The sequence below is a fragment of the Odontesthes bonariensis genome, chromosome 19 (assembly GCF_027942865.1).
Source record: "Odontesthes bonariensis isolate fOdoBon6 chromosome 19, fOdoBon6.hap1, whole genome shotgun sequence".
In the NCBI taxonomy this organism is placed as follows: domain Eukaryota; kingdom Metazoa; phylum Chordata; class Actinopteri; order Atheriniformes; family Atherinopsidae; genus Odontesthes; species Odontesthes bonariensis.
The window spans coordinates 15,587,067-15,606,468 of NC_134524.1; the positions used below are offsets into that span (position 1 = coordinate 15,587,067).

The 19,402-nt window shown below is 40.6% G+C and overlaps 3 protein-coding genes across 4 annotated transcripts; 2 read left to right on the forward strand and 1 right to left on the reverse strand.

The window, feature by feature from the left end:
• Positions 1-775: 775 nt before the first annotated feature.
• Positions 776-5,588, forward strand: badb (BCL2 associated agonist of cell death b). 2 transcript variants are annotated; one of them, XM_075450761.1, is made up of 4 exons: positions 776-946; positions 1,554-1,703; positions 2,604-2,824; positions 3,035-5,588. In XM_075450761.1, exons 2-4 carry the CDS (start codon positions 1,562-1,564, stop codon positions 3,170-3,172), a joined length of 501 nt encoding a protein of 166 aa, XP_075306876.1. In that variant the 5' UTR covers positions 776-946; positions 1,554-1,561; the 3' UTR covers positions 3,173-5,588. The 2 variants fall into 2 exon arrangements, with proteins under 2 accessions (XP_075306876.1, XP_075306875.1); XM_075450760.1 differs by lacking the exon at positions 776-946 and adding an exon at positions 953-1,126.
• Positions 5,589-5,755: 167 nt separating this feature from the next.
• LOC142368552 (aldo-keto reductase Mvan_2161) lies at positions 5,756-7,835 on the reverse strand. The gene is made up of 6 exons (XM_075450759.1): positions 7,704-7,835; positions 7,098-7,409; positions 6,838-6,983; positions 6,533-6,672; positions 6,279-6,437; positions 5,756-6,189 (listed from the first exon to the last, which is right to left on the reverse strand). Exons 2-6 carry the CDS (start codon positions 7,352-7,354, stop codon positions 6,010-6,012), a joined length of 882 nt encoding a protein of 293 aa, XP_075306874.1. The 5' UTR covers positions 7,355-7,409; positions 7,704-7,835; the 3' UTR covers positions 5,756-6,009.
• Positions 7,836-8,071: 236 nt separating this feature from the next.
• On the forward strand, positions 8,072-19,137 carry majin (membrane anchored junction protein). Its single transcript, XM_075451610.1, has 10 exons — positions 8,072-8,114; positions 8,286-8,396; positions 9,326-9,368; positions 9,478-9,556; positions 9,763-9,858; positions 10,346-10,362; positions 10,653-10,795; positions 14,765-14,825; positions 18,211-18,284; positions 18,737-19,137. The coding sequence occupies exons 2-10, from the start codon at positions 8,293-8,295 to the stop codon at positions 18,780-18,782; spliced, it is 663 nt and encodes a 220-aa protein (XP_075307725.1). The 5' UTR covers positions 8,072-8,114; positions 8,286-8,292; the 3' UTR covers positions 18,783-19,137.
• Positions 19,138-19,402: the final 265 nt, after the last annotated feature.

Consider the following 19,402-nt stretch of genomic DNA (forward strand, 5'->3'; position numbering starts at 1 on the left):
CAAAATAGAGCATAGTGCATTATTGTCATGTTTCTTTTGCTACTAATATCTAGCCCATTAAGTGAGCACCACAATAAGAAAATCCTACTGGTTTTCTGACGACAGAAGCTGTCAACTCGAAGGGCCTGAGCTGGCTTTACTTTCTGTGAGGGCTCAAAATGCTCCAGTTGTTTTATCAGTCTTTATGTGTAATAATGTAGTATATTGTAAACTATATATCAGGCTTCTATTGATACCTTGTATAGACGTAATGTTATATTATTGTTAATATTACTATTGTTTTTGTTATCGTTGATAAAATAACTATTTCCTGTTATTATCAGTAACAATAGTAGTAGTATAAGCACCAGCTAGGTGAGTATTGACCTTTGCCTTATGACTTTTGCATCTTATTTAGTTATCTTACTTATCTACCTCATTCTTAGTCTAGTAACACTGCAGTCCTTTTACATGTACAAAACAACTCTATAACACACTATAAGAAAGTGAAAACCCTCGATAACAATATGACCTCTTTAAAAGGTACATATTATTGCTTTACTTTTACATTTATTAATTCATGTGCATGCTAGTGGGACAACATTGATATATTTTCATTACACTGACTTTATGTCACGTCTAAAAATTATATTTTTTATTTGGAATGGAGTATTGATCTGAACCTTACTATTGATAAAAGTGGAAAAGTGCCTGTCTTCTGAATCTTTTATGCGCATCAGCTCTGCACATTACGGTAACCCAGTGAGACAAACAAGTCCTAGCCCGCAACAGTGACGTCAGCGCGCTGCGAAGGTGCAGTGACGCTCGGCGATTGGGTAAGCGCGGAGCTAAAGTGTATTGTACTGTAAAAAGAGAAGACACGGATAACAACAACAACAGCTGTGGCCGCATGAAGCTAACTAGAGACACACTCGTACTTTTCTGGCTCACGCTATAGAGATTTCGGGTAAGGAAACTTACTTTCAAGCAACCTTACAGGCGCTGTTGGCTAAGGTTTGCCGCAGCAGCTTCCGCCCTGTAGGAAGTTTCTTTTGTCCTCTTCAGTCAACAACAACAAAACAGGCGATGCAGTGTGCCGACTCGACAAGAGGGGTTGCTAGCTTGTTTAACAACAGTGTCACAGCAAGTACGTAACCCGATTAAATATCTAAGTGTTTTGGCATCCCGAGTCGTTTCTATCGTGTGGTTGTTTCTGTGAAATACCTTTGGACGGGTCAGTATCAGGGACAGCAGAGCGAAACTGAGAGCCTGCTGGGTGTGTTACACGGGTGGCTTCAGTGGATAATGCCATTTATAAATCTTAAAGATTAAATTATCATATCAGCTTTGTCCCAACCCTTTGCACAGTACTCTGAATTTAAGCACATATTTCTTAGAGCACATGCTCCCATTCTGTGAGAGTTCACCCACTGAGGTCAACTGCAGGGCGATATGAATGAAATATGAACATCACCCTGCTCTGATTATAAACTGGATTTTGTACTGTATGCTCATCTATACAAGGAGGTGTCACCATTTGGGTTTTTCAGGTTTCTTATTACCTTTTTCTTCAGATGTCACAATGGCTGCAAACTTCACCATTTCAGACAGCGACTCAGAGCCATCAGAAGAGGTAGAGGAAAGAGAAAACCTGGAATCAGTAGGACAAGAAGACCATGTTCTTCAGCGCCATACCCTCACACTACCTGACCTCAGACCTGCAGGTAAGCAGGGATTGTGGTAGTTACAATGAAGAGGAAGGGGAATGTTACAAACTGCGAAAACATTTAGGAAAAATTTGGCTAAATGTCTAAAACGAGAAGCACCAGCGTGGTTATACTTGGAAGTTGTTAATCTATGGATAAGCAACCATGACCAAATTATTTTCCAGATGGAACTCAAATTACTTTACTTTTTGTTTCAAGTATTATATATTTCTTTTCAGTTTTTATTTATATTGTGCTTGTTTACAGCAAAAGTCTTCTCGAGACATCATATAGACACAGTTAAGCTCAATCAAATTCCACACCAATTAAATCCAGGTCATCACAATCCTTTTAAATCATTGAAAATTAATTGAAATCCAAATTAGTCCAGGTCGTGTAATCCCAGCTGATTAAATGTGGCCTAGCGGAAAAAAAGAATGCGTTGAATTTGCTGTTCGATTTATTTCCCAGTGCTGAGCATGCACGCAGCAACAGTGGAGCGTAAAACTCTCCTTTCACAGGAAGAAACCTCCTGCTGAACTCAACCAGTTTGGGGTTGGGAGAACAGCAAAGAGGGGTTTCCAGCATTTGTGGTTATCCATGCTAAACAACAATTCTTCCTCATGTGGGGCCCACATTTTCCAGGAGAGATAAACATAGTCCAGTCTTAACTCCATAACTACTGATTGTTATTGATGACCTTCACTCCAGCTTGTTTAGACAATGAAAGTAACCCTTTATGGCCCTTTTTGTCTCAGCTGCCGCAAAGCAGGTTCTATACCTGCACACAAGTATCATTGAATTTAAACCAAAGCTGCAAATTGTTTAGATGTTAAGATGAAACTGATGAGACTATTTATATTTTCTGTTCCTGTGAAACATCTCAAATCCCGCTCACTTTTTCTTTCTCCCATATAGCAAACGGTCGGATCAGACTTAACTCTGAGTCCATCGTGTCCACGTCCTCCAGAGACGAGGAGCTCCTGGCCAGGGGGGAAGAGGAGGCTGGGACCCCCACTGAAGGATTTCCATTCAGGGGGAGATCCAAGTCAGCTCCCCCAGCCCTATGGGCCGCCAAGAAGTACGGCCGACAGCTTCGAAGGATGAGTGATGAGTTTGACAGCCTGTTGGATAAAGGGGTGAGTATGAAGATAGATGAAGGGTTAAAGGGAATGAAGAAGACAGGTCATAGGCACGAGCTTTGTGTTTGTTTGTTATAAAGCAATAGTTTTATGTTTTGTCAGGATCAGATGATGACATCATCCAGTTGGGGTATCGGGAGGAAAAAAAGTGTTCACCGTATAACTGGTTTATTTTTTAAGTTTGTGCTCTGTATCCGTCTCCTGCAGGAGATGAGAAAGGTGAGGAGTGCGGGGGCGGCCAGTAAGATGCACCACTCTAAAAGCTGGTGGAACTACCTCTTTAGTCACCAGGAGACCGAGGGGGAGAACAACCACCACGATAACCACACCCACCGCACTGAGTAGAGGAAATAAGAACTGTACATCGTTTTTGGGATGGAGGAATCAGTGGAGAAGACCGAAGCTAGGAAGCCACGAGTACAATGTGACCTGAGACAGACATAAGGTTGGCATACTCAAACAAAATGGGACACAGCAGTACATGCTCACGAAGTCCCACCATAGGCACGTCAGTTTTATGTCATAATTAACTACATTTAAATCATTTTTTGTATTTGTGTTTTGATTGTGATGTAAAAAAAAAAAAAAATGTTGCGGAGCCCATTGTGTAATGGTAAAAAGGTGTGAAGGTGGACTGTTGGCTGTCTAGATCCCACAAAATGGATCAAATGGGAGATAGTTCAGTTGCTTTCCATGTCAACATCATGCAATATACTACAGAGGGATAGGTATATGTGCTGAAATTAAAACGACTGGTTATTTGAGGCCACCTCAAATGCTGTTAGGATTTCCCATTTGCCTTCTGTCTGTGCGATAAACAAGGCGTGTTTCCCTCCAAATGTTTGTGTTGTACTTGCACAAGCTGGTGACGATCACTGTAATTTTGTGCCAAAACAATCCACAGGCAATTTGAAAGAGTAGGGGGGGGGGGGCGTCTTAGGTCCGTTATCAGCTTCCTGTTCTGCAACTTGCAAGCCAGTACCATTCTGAACAACTGTACTCGACTATCAGTGACTGCTTTATGAGATCAGATTTATCAAAAGAAGAACAATCTTACACTAGGACAATCTCTGGTGCACAAATATTATCTTTTGTAAAACTTCAGGGTTAGACTATAGCTGATGACATTAAACCTACGTAAAAAATAAAAAAGCACAAACCAATTTATCTTTCTAAAGCTTTGGACAAGCAAAGAAGCAAAAAAAAAAAAGGAATTTCTACGTGTAAATATCTTGTGAATATTTTATCAAATGACAAGGGACGGGGTTATAAGCAAGGTGATTTATTCAGAATTTTATTTACAAGGTTATCGCACTGATCAATAACTTTGGATAACCTAGCAATAGGCTGTGTACAATCCTGTTGTTATAAATGTCCTGTGCATTCTTTAAAGAAGCGGGTGGGGGGGGTTGACTGCTGTACAACACATTGGCCTTTGGCCTCATTCCCTTAGAGGATGAATTTTGAGAGTCCTGTCTCATTTGAACACCTTTTGTAAGGACTTAAACAAACTTTTTGTATCCAAACCATTGAGAGTTTGTTCAGAAAAGTCTGTTTCCAGTCCTGTTGGGTTATAAAAGAACTTGTTTTAAATGTGGGTCGTTCATCTGCGTTGGAATGTGAATAGAATCTTTAGTCTGTCGAGCCTCAGCCGCAGGAGTGCCGTTCTGATGCTGGATTTGCTACTTTCTGTGTTTTATTCAGGTTTTTGAAGACCACTTGGCACATACTTTAACCTTTATGGAAATGATTTTAGATTAAGGTCAGCTTTTTTTTATACGGCTTGGTAAAAATGATGCGGCTTGTTGTGACTTGTCTATCAATATGTGATTCTTGAAAATGGTAACAGGTTTATTCTGCTCGTGTCTTATTGTCTTCCTCTTGACTTCTGGGGTCGAGTTGGGAAGTGCTCGGGTTTGCAGGCGAAAGGGCTGCATTTGTATTGTCTATACTATAACATTTTACAGCTCAAGGGGGGTTTGGTCATTTATAGCTTTTCCTAAACTTGGTTTTGAATCAGAGAACTCGACAATCTGAATGCTGCCATCCTTTTCCAAGATTCAACAAATTCTCTTGTGTTTAACATGTGCATCACCCATTGACTGTTTAAAAGGGGAGTTATTCTACTGTTATCAGATTCTTTATGTAAAAAAAAAAAAAAAATATGTTTTCTACACGTCACTCCTGATAGACCTGTCTGTGTACTTTGACACAAGTAGTTTGATGGTGTGAGCTGGCAGAGAACATCTGCAAGGTGTTGAGAACGTGGCACCAGATATGGACTCTTTACTCTCTTCAAAAAAAAAAAAAAAAAGTTGAGTTGGAATTTAAGAGTATAAACATTTAATGAATTGCCTTGAACATTCTGTAACCTGTGATGCGACACCACACAGCCAGCCTTGTCTGTTTACGTAATCACCGCCTTAATCTTTACTGCTCGCTGTCACATATTAACGCTCAAGACAAAGCACAGGGTTTATTGGGTGTATATTTACTGTCACAACTGTGAGGAAGAACTAGTCCAGCAGTTGTGTTATGGTTTTAACTTTTAATACTCTACATAGGCACCTGGAGTTCTTGCAACCATCCTTAGTATTACTTGAATCCGGAGACGTGTATGGAGAAAATTGAATTCTAATATTTCTTTTTGTTTTTGTTGATTCTTTTCAGTTTTTAATGACTTTTGTAAATGTATTTTCTCTACTGCTGTGAAACTTCTAACATGCTGTCCTAAATAAATGATTTTAGGAGTGGTTTTAAAGAGATTCTCTCTGTTGTGGTGTTTTAAAGTTCCGCCAGCACGGAGGTCGCTTTGAAAACTTTTAAATGAATAGCTTGTCCACTGCAAATTTGTGGTAACTCATAGATTATTGAAATGCAAGAGTGAGAGCACAAAAGATTCAAGAAAAGCTTACGAGCACTGATTGGGAAGGCGATTTTATTTTTATATTTTTCATTGTTGTGACATGTTGTACTTTTATTTCTTGTGTTTTGTTATGAAGCACTTTGTGATGTTTATCTGTGAAAAGAGCTTTATAAATACTTTATACATCCTATCATTATATCATGGCATAATGGACAGCTTAAAAAAAAGCACTTTCTCTGCAGTGGTTTCCCACCACTGCCAAAACTGGAGAACACAAGGCATCGTGGAAGACCATATGTGTCCCAAAGTTTGTGTTTCAGGCCACTTCAGAGGGATCCCAGCAGTACTTGTGTCCACAGTCCAAAGCTGACAGTCTGTGCATGTCTGTGTCACTGAGTGTGAAGTCAAAGACGCCTGCATTCTCCTGTATTCTCTCCGGATTTGATGACTTGGGGAGAACTGGGACACCCTGCTGCACCGCCCAGCGCAGCAAAACCTGTAAGAGGTAAAGGTAAAAAAAAAATGTTTCCCAGATGTTTGCATGAAACAAACTGAATGTACACAGAGTAGCAGAGGAGGGCCTACCTGTGCAGGTGTGCGTTTGCAGTTCTTTGCCACCTCCATGACCACAGGGTCAGCAATCAGTTCCCCTTTCCCCAAGGAGGAGTATGCCTGGAAGCACACTCCATACTCCTCACACACACTTCTCAGTTCTGCCTGGCACAGCTGTGGGTGAAACTCTACCTAAAGGAAACAAGCACTCATAAATGAACGTCATTGTTTTTTACAAGTTATTTTTTGCTCCGTGTTATACGTCCTCCTACTCTTCTGCATTATACCTGTAAAACTGCAGGAGGGACTTTGCAGCTCTTTATTAGTTCTTTCATGTGTGCTGGAGTGTAGTTGGACACTCCTATGGCCTTCAGCTTCCCCTGCCCATGCAGCTCCTCCAGTCTGGCCCAACTCTGTGCTCGGTTGCCTGGGACCAAATATTCAGTAATACTGTTCCATTACTTAGGTACTGCCTGCTCATTAAAGAGGAGAATAAATAAAATATTCACTTTAAAAACTTAATGTATTCATGCAAACATCAAGAATAAAGTTTTCTGGGTGAACTCTGTCACAAACATGATTTGCCCTCTACCTGGGTTGCGTTGGTCAGCCACTGGCAGTCCCTGAGTGCCAGGCCAGTGGATCAGGTACAGATCTATGTAACCCAAGTCCAGCTGAGACAGACTATGGAGGGCGCCTTCCATGGCCCTCTCGCCCTGATCCTTAGGGCCCAGCTTACTGTAAAGAAGAAAGGAAGACTGTTGAGACAATGATCTGCATGACAATTGTGTCCCTTAACGAAAGCTTCAGTGGTCCCTGAACTTCAAAAAGAAAAGAAAAAAAAAGATTCACCTGGTTATGAATACATCATCTCTAGTCAAGCCGTATTTAGGCAGGAGGTCCCACAGAGCTCTCCCCAGGTCAGCTTCATTCCTGTAGACAGCTGCACTGTCAAAGGCCCGGTATCCAGCAGCCAAGGCGGCATCCACAGCCTGATACACCCCTTCAAGGCCCCGCAACTTGTAGGTCCCCAAACCCACGAGGGGCATCTGAAGTCCTGCATTCAGGACAACAAATGGGGAAGAGGGGGAGGCGGAGGAGGGGGTCATCTATTCTACAAAACACTTCTTCGTACCCTGGTAGAACTGTGTGGGCTGCCCAGCTCTGTCAAAAAGGAAGATAGTTTTTTTTTTAAATTACATTAGAACACAACAATGGACAAATACATATGTTTTAATTTAAATGCCATTTTGACGCGCTGCAAGTTGTTGAAAATACTGTTAACGATTATGCACTGTGGACATATTAAAAGTTATAGTATAGTACAAATGTATTTGTTAGAATGTGACAGCTGAATACACAAACGTTAAGTTGATACTAAAATATAATGAATGCAACAAAATGACGGGAAAGCAATTAAATGAATGACACTTTTTAAAATACATATTTAAATCGCACCTTCTTTGTCTGAAGTTTAAGAATAGAGGTAAATAACTCGGTGGTCTCTCTCTGGGTTCCCACAGACAATTTCACGGAAAAATTGAAAAACTAAACTCCATGCTTATCTGCAGCGGCTTTCGGCTACATGTGGTCAGCTGACAGTCATGTGACACATACATTAGGGCGGTTTTTTGCCGTCACCATAGTGACATCTTGCCCGACACCGCTGATTGGAGGAAGATCCAGCTAATCACAGCAGCCCTAGTGATTGGAAGGTGGGAATAAAAAACCTCCAGCGAATCCAGAGACGAGTTAAGCGTCTGATTGACGGACATATTTTTTAACCATTTAAGGGCTGCTAGTTGTTCAATTCAGCGCAAGAGGACGACATAAGGAAATTCGTGGTCGCCATTTTCAACCCATAGTACGGTAATTTTATGAACTACAGAGAAATGTTTTTACTTGAGTAAATACTACCGTTTCATTTTTTATGAATTTGCCTCCAGCAAGTTAGTTAAACTAATGTGGTGTTACTCAAATGTCCAACAATTGATTCATTAATTTTCTAGTTTTCTCATTTTCTTCCCCAAATCACTACAGGTCAGCCATGCCACTGCAGGCCTTTGCATACCCCTTCCCAGAAACGCGCTTTTTTACGGCTGACAACAAAATCCTTTTCAGGTTCAAAATCAGAGGAGGCACCAGCTACAGGCAAGACCGAAATTAGCCTTTTCACAGTCTCCAGTTAAAAATTAAGTGACGTAATCTCCTTCTCTTCACTGTCTGAGTCAAAACACTGGTGAAAAATATTGTCCATAAACTGAAATTATATAATTTATGGGACTGTGGTTTCTAACAATGTCCAAGCACCACCCAGTGTAAAGTGGAAACGTAGCCTAAAGGAATTACATTTGAAATAGTCTGAATTTAAATTCCATTTCACTTCCAGGTTGTAAAGCAAAATGAGAAAAAAGCCAAGGGTGGGGAACACTTTTGCAAAAAAAAAACAGTAGTATATGACATACTGGCATCACAGCCGATATTTGCCATTGTTTCCCTGTTAAGGTTATTCAGTTTTAATGTTTTTTGCGATTATTGAAATATAGTAAAACTTTAAGACCTCAGAAAACAGTCAGGGGAGCGCTTCTTATAATTACTACATCAGCTCCCTCTGTTTCACCTTCCTCTTTTTCCAGATGGATTGGATTTTTCAACAAACTGAATTTTCCTTCACGTGAAAAAATAAAATGTTGAAGAGCCAGCCCACATATTCAAGCAGGAAGAGTAGTTTTTTTTAACTCCATGGTTTTAAAGCCACTAACTTAACCACGAGTACATATCCTGATACACGTTTGCCAAGTATGACGATAGATTCCTTTTGATCTGTAAAGGAGAGGATCCAAGGCATTACGGGATCTATGTGCCTGTAGTCTGGGATGACAGACGAGACTGAAACTGATCTTTAAGGAATCCCTTAGCACCAGTAGCATTTGCTATTAACAGACAAAGCTTTTCAATCTATGGCAGCTATGCACAGATACAATGTGGAGTAAGCTACCGAAACTGGAATGGCTAATTCTACCACATTACAAAGATAAAATGTGCTGTCACCAATGAGTTTTAATATATTTCATCAGCAGAACGGAGGCCATTGAAGACAATGACTTCGATAAAGAATTTGAGGTAATTACTGATGCTATGTCAGCACTCACATGTGTTATGACATACTGTCTTAATCTGTATTATTTGCCTGTGGATGGTTCTCCCTCTGTCTCTTCTTCTGTGCTTTCAGGATATTGTCCGAACCGTTCTTGGCAACCTGGACTCTGATCTCCAGCCCTTCTCCACCAATCACTACACAGTCTTTCCATGTATCCTTCACATTAGTTTGTTCGTCCATCGTTTTATTTATATGCCTGTCAACCCTCCAGGTAATCCATTCCTGTGTCACCTGTTCTGTGAATCTAGAATCAGTTTAACCCCTTTCCTTACTGGTGCTACAGTGATGTACAGACACTATAGATGAGATTTTGGTTTCGTGTCTGTGTCAATGTTTTTCTTAAACTGTGGTTGCCAGATAAGAAGCGCTGGGAAGTTTGCAAACACAGTAGATGTAATCTGAAGCCGTACCCCTTTACTATCATCCTCTACGTGGAGAAAAACATGCACAATGGTGAGGATAGACACAGCATCTGCTTGATAAGCCGACTTGAAGCTTTATTCCTGAAAGCAATTTGCATGCACTGCCACTAAATATGCTTCAAGTAAGTTGTGACTCACTCTCTGAACCAGCTACCGCGGCTCATTTAATTTTAACAAGCGCAGATACTGGGAAGAGGAACTTTATCCTTGACCTATATTCATCTATGTACTGTGAAATTAAAAAGCACGGTAAGAGTGGATGCTTGAGCGAGAGGCGGTGGATGTCTTGAAGACCAACATCCACAGAAAATAAAGTTTTTCCTTATTCTGGATGGCTGATCTTGTACATGCATACTTTTATTGTGTTTTTCTTCGTAAAAGAATGAACAAACTTGCAAGCTTAACTAATTTTGCTGGGTGGCTGAACAGGTCAGATCATCTGAACAGATGCTGCTGACAGTAAAGGATGCTGTCGGGGTATGATGACATCTCACACTTGTTTATTTATCTTGTTTCAGGAAAGGAAACAGAGGAGGTTAGTTATTTTGTGTACTAACTGGACTATCTGGAGTGTTCTTATCAGACTATCTTGCCTGATAAAGTGGCATTGGACAACACCAACACAGTTAAAACACACATTTTGGAGGTTGCAGATTATGACCGTCCTTTTCTTACTGGTTTAGAATGGTGCATCTCATGTTATCCCACAACTTGTTTATAGTGTATGTGTGTCTCATGTTGTATAAAATTTAATTATAGCACAAATACTCTTAACACTTTTCCAAAGTAAAGCTTTAGAAATGACGTTATTGTGCATTTCTCCAGGGGAAAGAGGTTACACTGAGACTTCGCTCTGTTTCTGATGAGCCTCAGTCAAAGCGCTGTCGGAGGGACTCGCCACTAGAGGAGGCCATACTACAGGATTTAATCAAGGACATGGAAGTTGAAAGCTATGTGTCAACCACTGGGTGAGTGTCTTGTCTTCTGTAAAGCATCAGTAGCTGTCAGTTTGATTTAGAATTAAGAAAGTAAGGATGTATTACACTGCTTCAAAACAAACTAAACCATCCTGAGATAGGGTAGTTATATTTCCCCGTTTGGCCTTTTTTCAGTGTCAGGGTTGAACAGTGTAGTAATGCTGTCATATTTGCTCTAAAACACCCGCTGTAAGAGAAAACAAAGCAAATCCTTTCTCCTTACATTGTGGGCGATGTGCTTTGAGTATCTGAGTGAATTCTGAGAATCTAAGAGAAGGTTAGTGTGATGCAGTTATATGAGTTTAAAATTACAATCTTCTGAAACAGACATTCTTAGCCAGCAATGTTATCAGATTCTGTCTAGTTTTTACTTACAATCATAGTGATATGATCTGCTGAGGGGGAACCACCCGAGCAAATCAAATTTACCTTGGGAGTTGTTAACGTAAATCTCTTCGTATAGGTTCGAGGCTTATAAGTAACTTCTCCTCCCTGTTTATTGTTGTCCCACTGTCAGTGGAACATTTTTTATTTAGCCATTAAAGTAGGTTGTTAGCTTACTTAGCAGGCTTATTTTTATTTATATTCTCCTCAACAATCTTAGTTATGGTCATATTTATTGATATATTTCTCTGCTCTGATGTTAGTAATAATTTCAGTCCATGATGCTCTCTAATGATGGTCTGCAGTTAAAAGGGCATGTTGATATAAGAACAGATTTTCTGTAGGTGGATTTGAATGTTTCTTGTATTAATCATATCAGATTTGCTTTAAAAACACAAGGAACACGTACTCTTTCATTTTAGAGCTTGGCTGTAAATCATTTAAGGCCAATTAAAGTTCTGTACATGGTCAAATGTGCCAACCGAATGCAAACTTGATTTTTCATGATGCAACTAAGGTAGGTGAGTTTGTGTATTTGTTGAAACAAAAAAAATCATTACGCATTTATATATACACATGATAGACCTGTAGTTATCTTTAAAATATTCTCGCTTTTATATGCTCATATTCTTACATTTTCCTTATTTAGATAAATGATTTGAATCTAATTATTGGTTGCAGTGGTTTGTTTGAAAGAGCCTATATTGTGCTGTTTATTACTGTGCTTTATCAATACTTTTTTCCATTTTAATGAGGGACCATCCTTGATGTTCACCCAGGGCTCCACCTGTGCATCAATAATGAAAAGCAACACAGTAACCTACACCCTGTCCTTGTTTATTAGTTTCAAATCTAAACCAGCTCTATAAATAACATTGAAGTCTCAGGTTCTACAGTATTGGTCATTAAATATCATCCGAGGCTTTGACAGCGTGAAAATGAAACTGACATTATTGGCTTCATCGCGGACTACAATGTACTGTAATGTGCTGACAAAAAACAGGCAATTTGCAAAGCTGTTCATATCTATTTTCTTTATTTCACTTTAGTGTGAACAGGATGTATTTCAGCAACAAGAGGGTGCTTGTTCACACTAATCACATCATACACAGTCTCACAGAGGCACCTGTATACACAATTGCTGACATTCATTGTGATGATCACACAAACACACGCTCCAGCGGTTCTTGCAGTTATGAAACAGATGATGAAGAGGCAAACGGCGCCACCTCAATCACCCTGACAGTCAGACCAGCGGGGCGAACATGATCATTTCGACATGGTCTTGTCCTGCGTCTGGTTTGTATTGAACTTGTGTAAACAGAATTGTGTCTTTCTTTTTTTTAACTCAATGAACACGCTCTCAGATGCACAAACTGTGTAAACATCTTGCAAACAGCAGAGCCTCGAGCATCAGCACCACATCACAGGAAACCATTGAGCATTTCCCATTGAATGGCACATTTCCTTATGAAGACGCAATACATTAAAAGCAAGAGGTTTGAGTTCAAACACCAGCACATATACTGCAAAAACACATTTACTCCCCATTCTGAATACAAACTGCTCCACATACTTTCAGTCAGTGTTCTACTTTGTGAGGCTTCCTACAGACTGCTCCATCACTGATGGTATTAATGTGTGCATCTGTGGGATGGTGCCTTGGAGCGACAGATAGTTTGTTTTCGTGTTAAACCTGCTGGAAAAATGGGAACTGAAAAAGAATGAGTTTCAGAGAACAAGTGAGGACATAAAATATACAAAAAAGATGACAGCTTCAGTGTTCCATTCTGTGGCTCTACGCAGTGGTGCAGTTTATAGTATATTATGTACAAAATGAGCAGGTATAACATTTTGTAAAGAGATCTTACTGAGGAAATCAGAATCTATTATCAAGAAAACTGAGGGGTTTGACTTCTTTTAAAGGTGCTCAGACAATTCATCAAGTCAAACTATTGCAGGTCTCTTGTCTTATCACACACTGACCTGATGTAGAGCTAAAGACATGATGTTAAAAGATAAAATAAATTGATTCAAACAGCTGACTGGGCTAGCTAATGATAGATTTGGAAAGTAGGAAAATGTATTGCATCCCATGGAAACTGCTGCCTTTTCACATAAAGTGTTGTGCAAAAGGGAAATAGGTATACTGATTTATTGAAACATGCAAACAAATGGAACCACAGTATTTGAGGCAAATTCGAGTTTGTACAATTCTAACAAACTTGAAAGCCCTTTTTGGTATAACCACATTAATTGTTCAACACAGCATAAACCCTTTTAGACAAATTTTCTAGTAAAGTCTTTTAAGTAGTCTTCAGGAATAGTTCTCCAGGCTTCTTGAAGGACAAGCCAAAGCTCTTATTTGGATCTTGGCTGCTTTTTGTTTCGTTCTCTGTCAAGATGATCCCACGCTGCTTCAATAATGTTGAGGTCCGGGCTCTGGGGAGGATTCATCCCTCCATAAGACCTGTTGCCACTGATTTTCAGTCTAGTTCTTGTGTCAATTGGCATAGCTCAGCATTTTCTCCCTGTTTCACTTCCTTAAGAATGGCTTCTTGACAGCCACTCTTCCATGGAGACCATTTCTGATGAGGCTTCAGTACATGGATCAACTGAAGAACACCATGCTAAAGATACATTTTGAAATTGGTTCTTTGCCAAGCTGTTTGCAATGTGTAGGCTCAACTCTGGTTTTATGCCTTGAGTTAGGGGCCTTCTCAGTTCTTAAATGATTCATAGGTCTGTGTTAAGTGGTATGACAAAGAAAAAATTCATTAGTTTGACAATGGACAGGAAGGCAAAAAATGAACATGTCTAAAATAAACATTCAGGAGAAACAAGTTTGTAATTTAATTAATTTGTACCGTGGATAAACAAATATAGCTGCAGTAACAGTCTATGTGTTTAGCACCTTGATAAATCTCGTTTGAATGTGAAGCACTGTGGTGGAAATGTCACGGTTTGGGTTGCTTCACTGCCTGTGTTACCAGGCTGCTCGCATTTATTGATTCAACCATGCATTTTGTATCATGGCAGCGAGTTCTTGAGGGTAATGTGAGACTATCTAGACTGACCTTTTGACAGGATAATGATTGTCAGCACACTAACCAGTCCTTGGTGGAACGGCTCAGAGAGAAGAAATGGTAGGTAGGTCGATCACATTCTGACCTTCTCCGACACTGAAATTACAAACTAGCATCCATGTTTATGAGTGGGGCAGATACGTGTATATTTTTTCTATTTTGTTGTCATTTAAAACAGAAAATTGTTGGTTGCAAAATGGGGCATCATCTTACTAACGTGCAATTAGAGGTGTTTGGAGGTCATGTATTATGAGGCATAACAACCAGCAATTTAAAAAAGAAAAGTGACATTTCAAAGACAAATGTTTCTCGCTTAATGTATTATTTTCTTCAGCATAATGTATGCGCTTTTCTACTTTGCTTTGGTGATCAATACAAAAAACAGCTTTTAATTGATTTATTTTAAGATAAACTTTCTGTACTGTACACTACACTGTATTTGAGATTGTTTTTGAGGTTTCTTACCAAAGTGATTGTGTCCAACTTACAGCAAGGTGGATCAGCAGCATGCAGACGGAAAGGTCAAGGAGGATCCGGTACTTGTCGACGAGGTAATGCTTTTAACTGATTTGTCACACTTTGCTGACTCAAATGGAGTCATTCATTTCAGCCCAGAGTTATTTAGAGTTAACTGATTTCAACAATTCATCTTCCAATTTCCTTCTCACAAGACTCTTTCATTTCCTTTCTAACGCATTCACAATTACACACTCACTTTCAGCATCTCTGTCTTTATTGCAGCCCCAGGCTAACATTAGCGCAGGCAGGTAGGATAACAAGGGTGATTATGGTTAATAATAGTATTACATCAGACAGACTGTATGAGTAAATGTGTAATTGTGTGTACGTGAGAGAATGTGTGTGTTTCTGGCGATGTGCTTCAGTTTGATTAGCAACAAAGTCCCCAAATTACCCTCCTCCGCTCCTGTCACATCCACGGACTTTAATCTCATCTGATCCTGTTCTTGCTCTTGTCCACTCTGACTTTTTTCCACCTCTTCTTTCTCTCGCCTTGTCAGCATTTTTTTCAAGTGTAAAAAAATTATTTAAACTCATGTCAGCTCACAGAGGTTGTTTTTTAACACTACAAAGGAAATGCCAAAACAAATCTACAAGTATTAAAAAGGATTAAGTTGGAACCTGGTGGCCTATAGGGAGTATGTCATTTTTAAATAGTTTAAGCTACAACTTGTTAGAATTTCTGACACTGGATTAGCTACTCACCTTTTTTTGATAATCAAAAAAAAAGAGCCTCACTTCATTGGTGGGAAAGGAACCCGAGCTTTAGAAATGAGGGCTTTATTATTTAGGAAGGCCCTGGATGTTAATGGGCTGTCTTGGTTGACACACTTGTGCAACATTGTATGGAGGTTGGGGACAATGTCCCCAGACTGACAGATTTAGGTGGTGGTTCCTCTTTTGAAAAAGGGAACATGAGGATGTGTTCCATCTGTAGGGAAATCACACTTCTCAGCCTCCCTAGGAAACTATAGGCAGAGGTGCTGGAGAGAAGAGTCCAGCAGATAGTCAAACCTGAGGTTGAGAAGGAACGATGCCGTTTTCATCCCGGTCATGTAACACTGAACCAGCTCTTTACCCTTACAAGGAGATTGGAGGATGTGTGTGAGTTTGCCAGTGCTCATGTATTTTGACGACTAAGAGAAAGCTTAAGACTGTATCTCTCACGGTGTCTTGTTGGAGGTGCTTCAGGAGTATGTGGTGTTGGCACCCTTTTTATAGGTCACTCAGTCCCTGTACAGTGGAGTGAGTGCTTGGATTGCATTGCCGGCAGAAAGTCAGACTAATTTCTGGTATATGTGTGATGCTGCCCTTTGTTACTGGTTCCAAGTCAACCCAAGTGCAAAAGGTTTCCAGTTCAGTTGGCTTAGAATTGCATCTTTGCTTTTTGCAGATGATGTGGTGCCGTTGGCCTCATTGAGCTGAGACTTGCAGTAGGCCTTGGTGCAGTTTGCAGCAAAGTGTGAAGCAGCCGGGATGGAAATTAGAACCTCCTAGAAGTCTGGGCTCATGGTCGTCAGTCGGAAAGGCTGGATTACGCACTCCAGGTCGGGATGAGTTTCTGCCTCAAGTGGAGGAGTTTTATGGCACTTTTCCACGAGCTCGCTTCGGCTCGGCTCGGCGCGCTATTGCGTGTTTCCACTAGCACGACATACCTGCAACCAGGACGATTATCCGTATCACCTCAGCCCTGGTTCCAAGCGGGCCGAAGCATTACTAAAACGTGACGTCAGCCAACTGCCTTCCACTGATTGGGCGATGAGTGTCGTCACTGGAAGCGTCATAACGCGGATAATAAAAGCTAGCGTTAGCAACCGTTAGCTTACCTCCAAACATCGTCTTTTTGAAGCTCGTAACAAAACTCTCCGGTACTTTTCAAAACTGTTTTGTCTGGCGGCCAGGAGTCTTCTCTGGCTCTCTTCTCTTGCATTCTGTTTCTCTGGGTCTTGCTCACGAGTGGGGTAGAAAGGAGCGGGAGCTGAACAGGCAGATTGGGGCAGTGTCTGCAGTGAGGCAGAAGTTGTACAGGTCTGAGTCGGAAGGCAAAGCTGTTTATTTACTAGTTGATCTACATTCCTAACCTCACCTGTGATCGTGAGCAATGGATAGTTACCAAGAAATAACATTGTGAATGCAAGAAGCAGAAATCGGCTTCCTGGAAGGGGCTTGGAGTAGTTTCTTAACTCCTCCACATCAACAATGTAATGGTTCGTGCATCTGGTCAAGATGCCTTCTGAATACCTCCCATATTTCAGACATCTCCCTTTATGGCGCTTTTCCACTACCTCTACACGGCTCGGTTTGGTTGTGTTTCCATTACAAACGAGTATACTTCGTGCCTCCTCGACGTGGGCGGGGTCGTCATAACATGGCTGCGCGTGTTGCTGCTCACCCTGTGGCTTTTTGTCGCACAGAAGGCAAGAGAAGAGAGCCAGAGAAGACTCCTGGCCGCCAGACAAAACAGTATTGAAAAGTACCGGAGAGTTTTGTTACGAGCTTCAAAAAGACGACGTTTGGAGGTAAGCTAACGGTTGCTAATGCTAGCTTTTACCCTTCCAGTGACGACACTCATCGCCCAATCAGTGGAAGGCAGTCAGCTGACGTCACGTTTTAGTAACGCTTCGGCCCGCTTGGAACCAGGGCTGAGGTGGTACGAAAAATCGTGCCGGTTGCAGGTACAGCGTGCTAGTGGAAAGACACAATAGCGCGCTGAGCCGAGCCGAAGCAAGCTGGTGGAAAAGCGCCATTAGAGGCCTTGGGGCAAACCTAGGACCAGCTGGAGAGATTGAAATCTTTTGGCAGGCCTGGGAATGACTTGTTGTCCCAGAGGAAGAGCAGGAGTTGATCTGCTCCTGGCACAACCTTCTGTGATGTGACAGAGAAGGTAGACAATGAGCACTATATTTGCCCTACAGAAGGAAGATGAACCGAGGAGCTGCTGAAAGGGTGAAGATAAATAAGGCTTTGTTTGAGCTGTAAATCATGCAGCACTATTCGAGTGGATACAAAAGAAAACTAATAAAGAGCTGAAAATGAACACATGCAATATATACAATCAATGATTTACAAAGCAAGGTCATGAATAAAAGTCGTCACATTGATGATGCTTTTATTTTCAGTTGTACAAAAACTAACATTTATTATAATATTTTATTGATAGACTATGAACTCATTAATCATACCTAACCTATTTAAAAATGTACAGTGGGGCTTTTGTTACTATGGGTCCCATAAACTCCATAAACTGGGTTCTCAATTGTGAACGTGGCCTCCTCTAAAAGAACATTTTCCCCCATAATAATCCTGAAATATTAGAACTTGAAGCAATGTTGTTACCTTACATTAGACGCAAGTTAGCCCAGACTGCTAAAGTTAGCGGCTTCTCTGGTGTCACCATTATTCTGATTTCCTCTGCAGGCTGAGACCGCAGAGGACACGGGAGAGCAGTGGGAGACGCCTGTGAGGCCGGGAATTCTCAGGAGACTGGCCAGGTTGGTGTGACAGCACAGTGAGCCGCCACACCATCACCAAACAAAAAACAGAACACCGCAGGGTAACACACCGACCTGTGGAGATGAAGTTGTTGTCCGATTCGTGCGTTTGATTGACTTATTTGCCCAGAGGAGAAATAAGAACTGATTTGTACTGTAGATGTGCAAGAAAAGAGTTGTCAGAGATTATAGTATGTTGGGGAAATCCACCTATTATATACACAGACATTTCAATATGCCTATGACATGCCTGTTCAGACAGACGCCTGATGACTTCAGGCATATGAAAGATTGACAACACCATGTTCAGCATGAGCATGCCGTACATGATAATAATGATATACAGTAGCAGCCATATGGGACGAGCCCACCATGGCAGAAATCATGTGTATGACTTGTTGACTTAAACAGACTGTAAAAGCCCCTCTTTTTTTTTTTCTTTCTCTTTGCAGCCACATCTTACCCTTTCTTTTCAGAAGCTCTGAAGATCAGTCCTGAAATAAGAAACTGGCTGCAGTGATGTGTGTACTTGACTCAGTGTTTGCTCATTGTACAGAAAGACTGATATGGGGTTGATAGGGGGCAGAAGACTTGGTACTCTGTTAAGATTCGGGTCAGGATGTGGAGTAGATGTGCTGTGCTTATGTGACAGAGGCTTTTGTGTGTAAACATGAGACAATAATCCACATACATTAGTTTAAAGTTTGCAGAATAGAAATTTATTGACACAAAGTTTCATCACAGTGCATTACTTTTCTTTTAATTTAACTGACATTTGCAACATTCTTTGGTTTCATCAGCAGATATTATTTACAAAATGTCTTTAAGTTCAAATTCATAAATATAAATAGATTCGGTACATTCGTTGGTCTCCTGTCTGTGAATAGTGGTTATTGAAAAGAATGGAGTATCTTGTGCATTTGACCATGATGCTCATTTTAAATTTTAAATTATTTGGATTTTTTTTTGAAGAAATGACTTCACTATATTAACTGTAACGCGATAATCTTATCCCTTTTGGCACATTATCGTCATTGTCTATCATCAAAAATCTAAAATTGATTTGTCATCAGTATTTGGGTTTAAATAACAGTAATGCTGGAGTTTTTATGTTTGCT

Coding starts and splice junctions, on each gene's coding strand:
- badb (XM_075450760.1), top strand. CDS start 1,066: ATGCAGTGTGCCGACTCGACAAGAGGGGTTGCTAGCTTGTTTAACAAC. Junction 1,704..2,603: donor ACCTGACCTCAGACCTGCAG/GTAAGCAGGGAT, acceptor TCTCCCATATAG/CAAACGGTCGGATCAGACTT. Junction 2,825..3,034: donor ACAGCCTGTTGGATAAAGGG/GTGAGTATGAAG, acceptor CGTCTCCTGCAG/GAGATGAGAAAGGTGAGGAG.
- LOC142368552 (XM_075450759.1), bottom strand. CDS start 7,354: ATGACCCCCTCCTCCGCCTCCCCCTCTTCCCCATTTGTTGTCCTGAAT. Junction 6,673..6,837: donor GGCTGACCAACGCAACCCAG/GTAGAGGGCAAA, acceptor ATTTGGTCCCAG/GCAACCGAGCACAGAGTTGG. Junction 6,438..6,532: donor TCCCTCCTGCAGTTTTACAG/GTATAATGCAGA, acceptor TGTTTCCTTTAG/GTAGAGTTTCACCCACAGCT.
- majin (XM_075451610.1), top strand. CDS start 8,293: ATGCCACTGCAGGCCTTTGCATACCCCTTCCCAGAAACGCGCTTTTTT. Junction 8,397..9,325: donor AGAGGAGGCACCAGCTACAG/GCAAGACCGAAA, acceptor TTTCATCAGCAG/AACGGAGGCCATTGAAGACA. Junction 9,369..9,477: donor ACTTCGATAAAGAATTTGAG/GTAATTACTGAT, acceptor CTGTGCTTTCAG/GATATTGTCCGAACCGTTCT.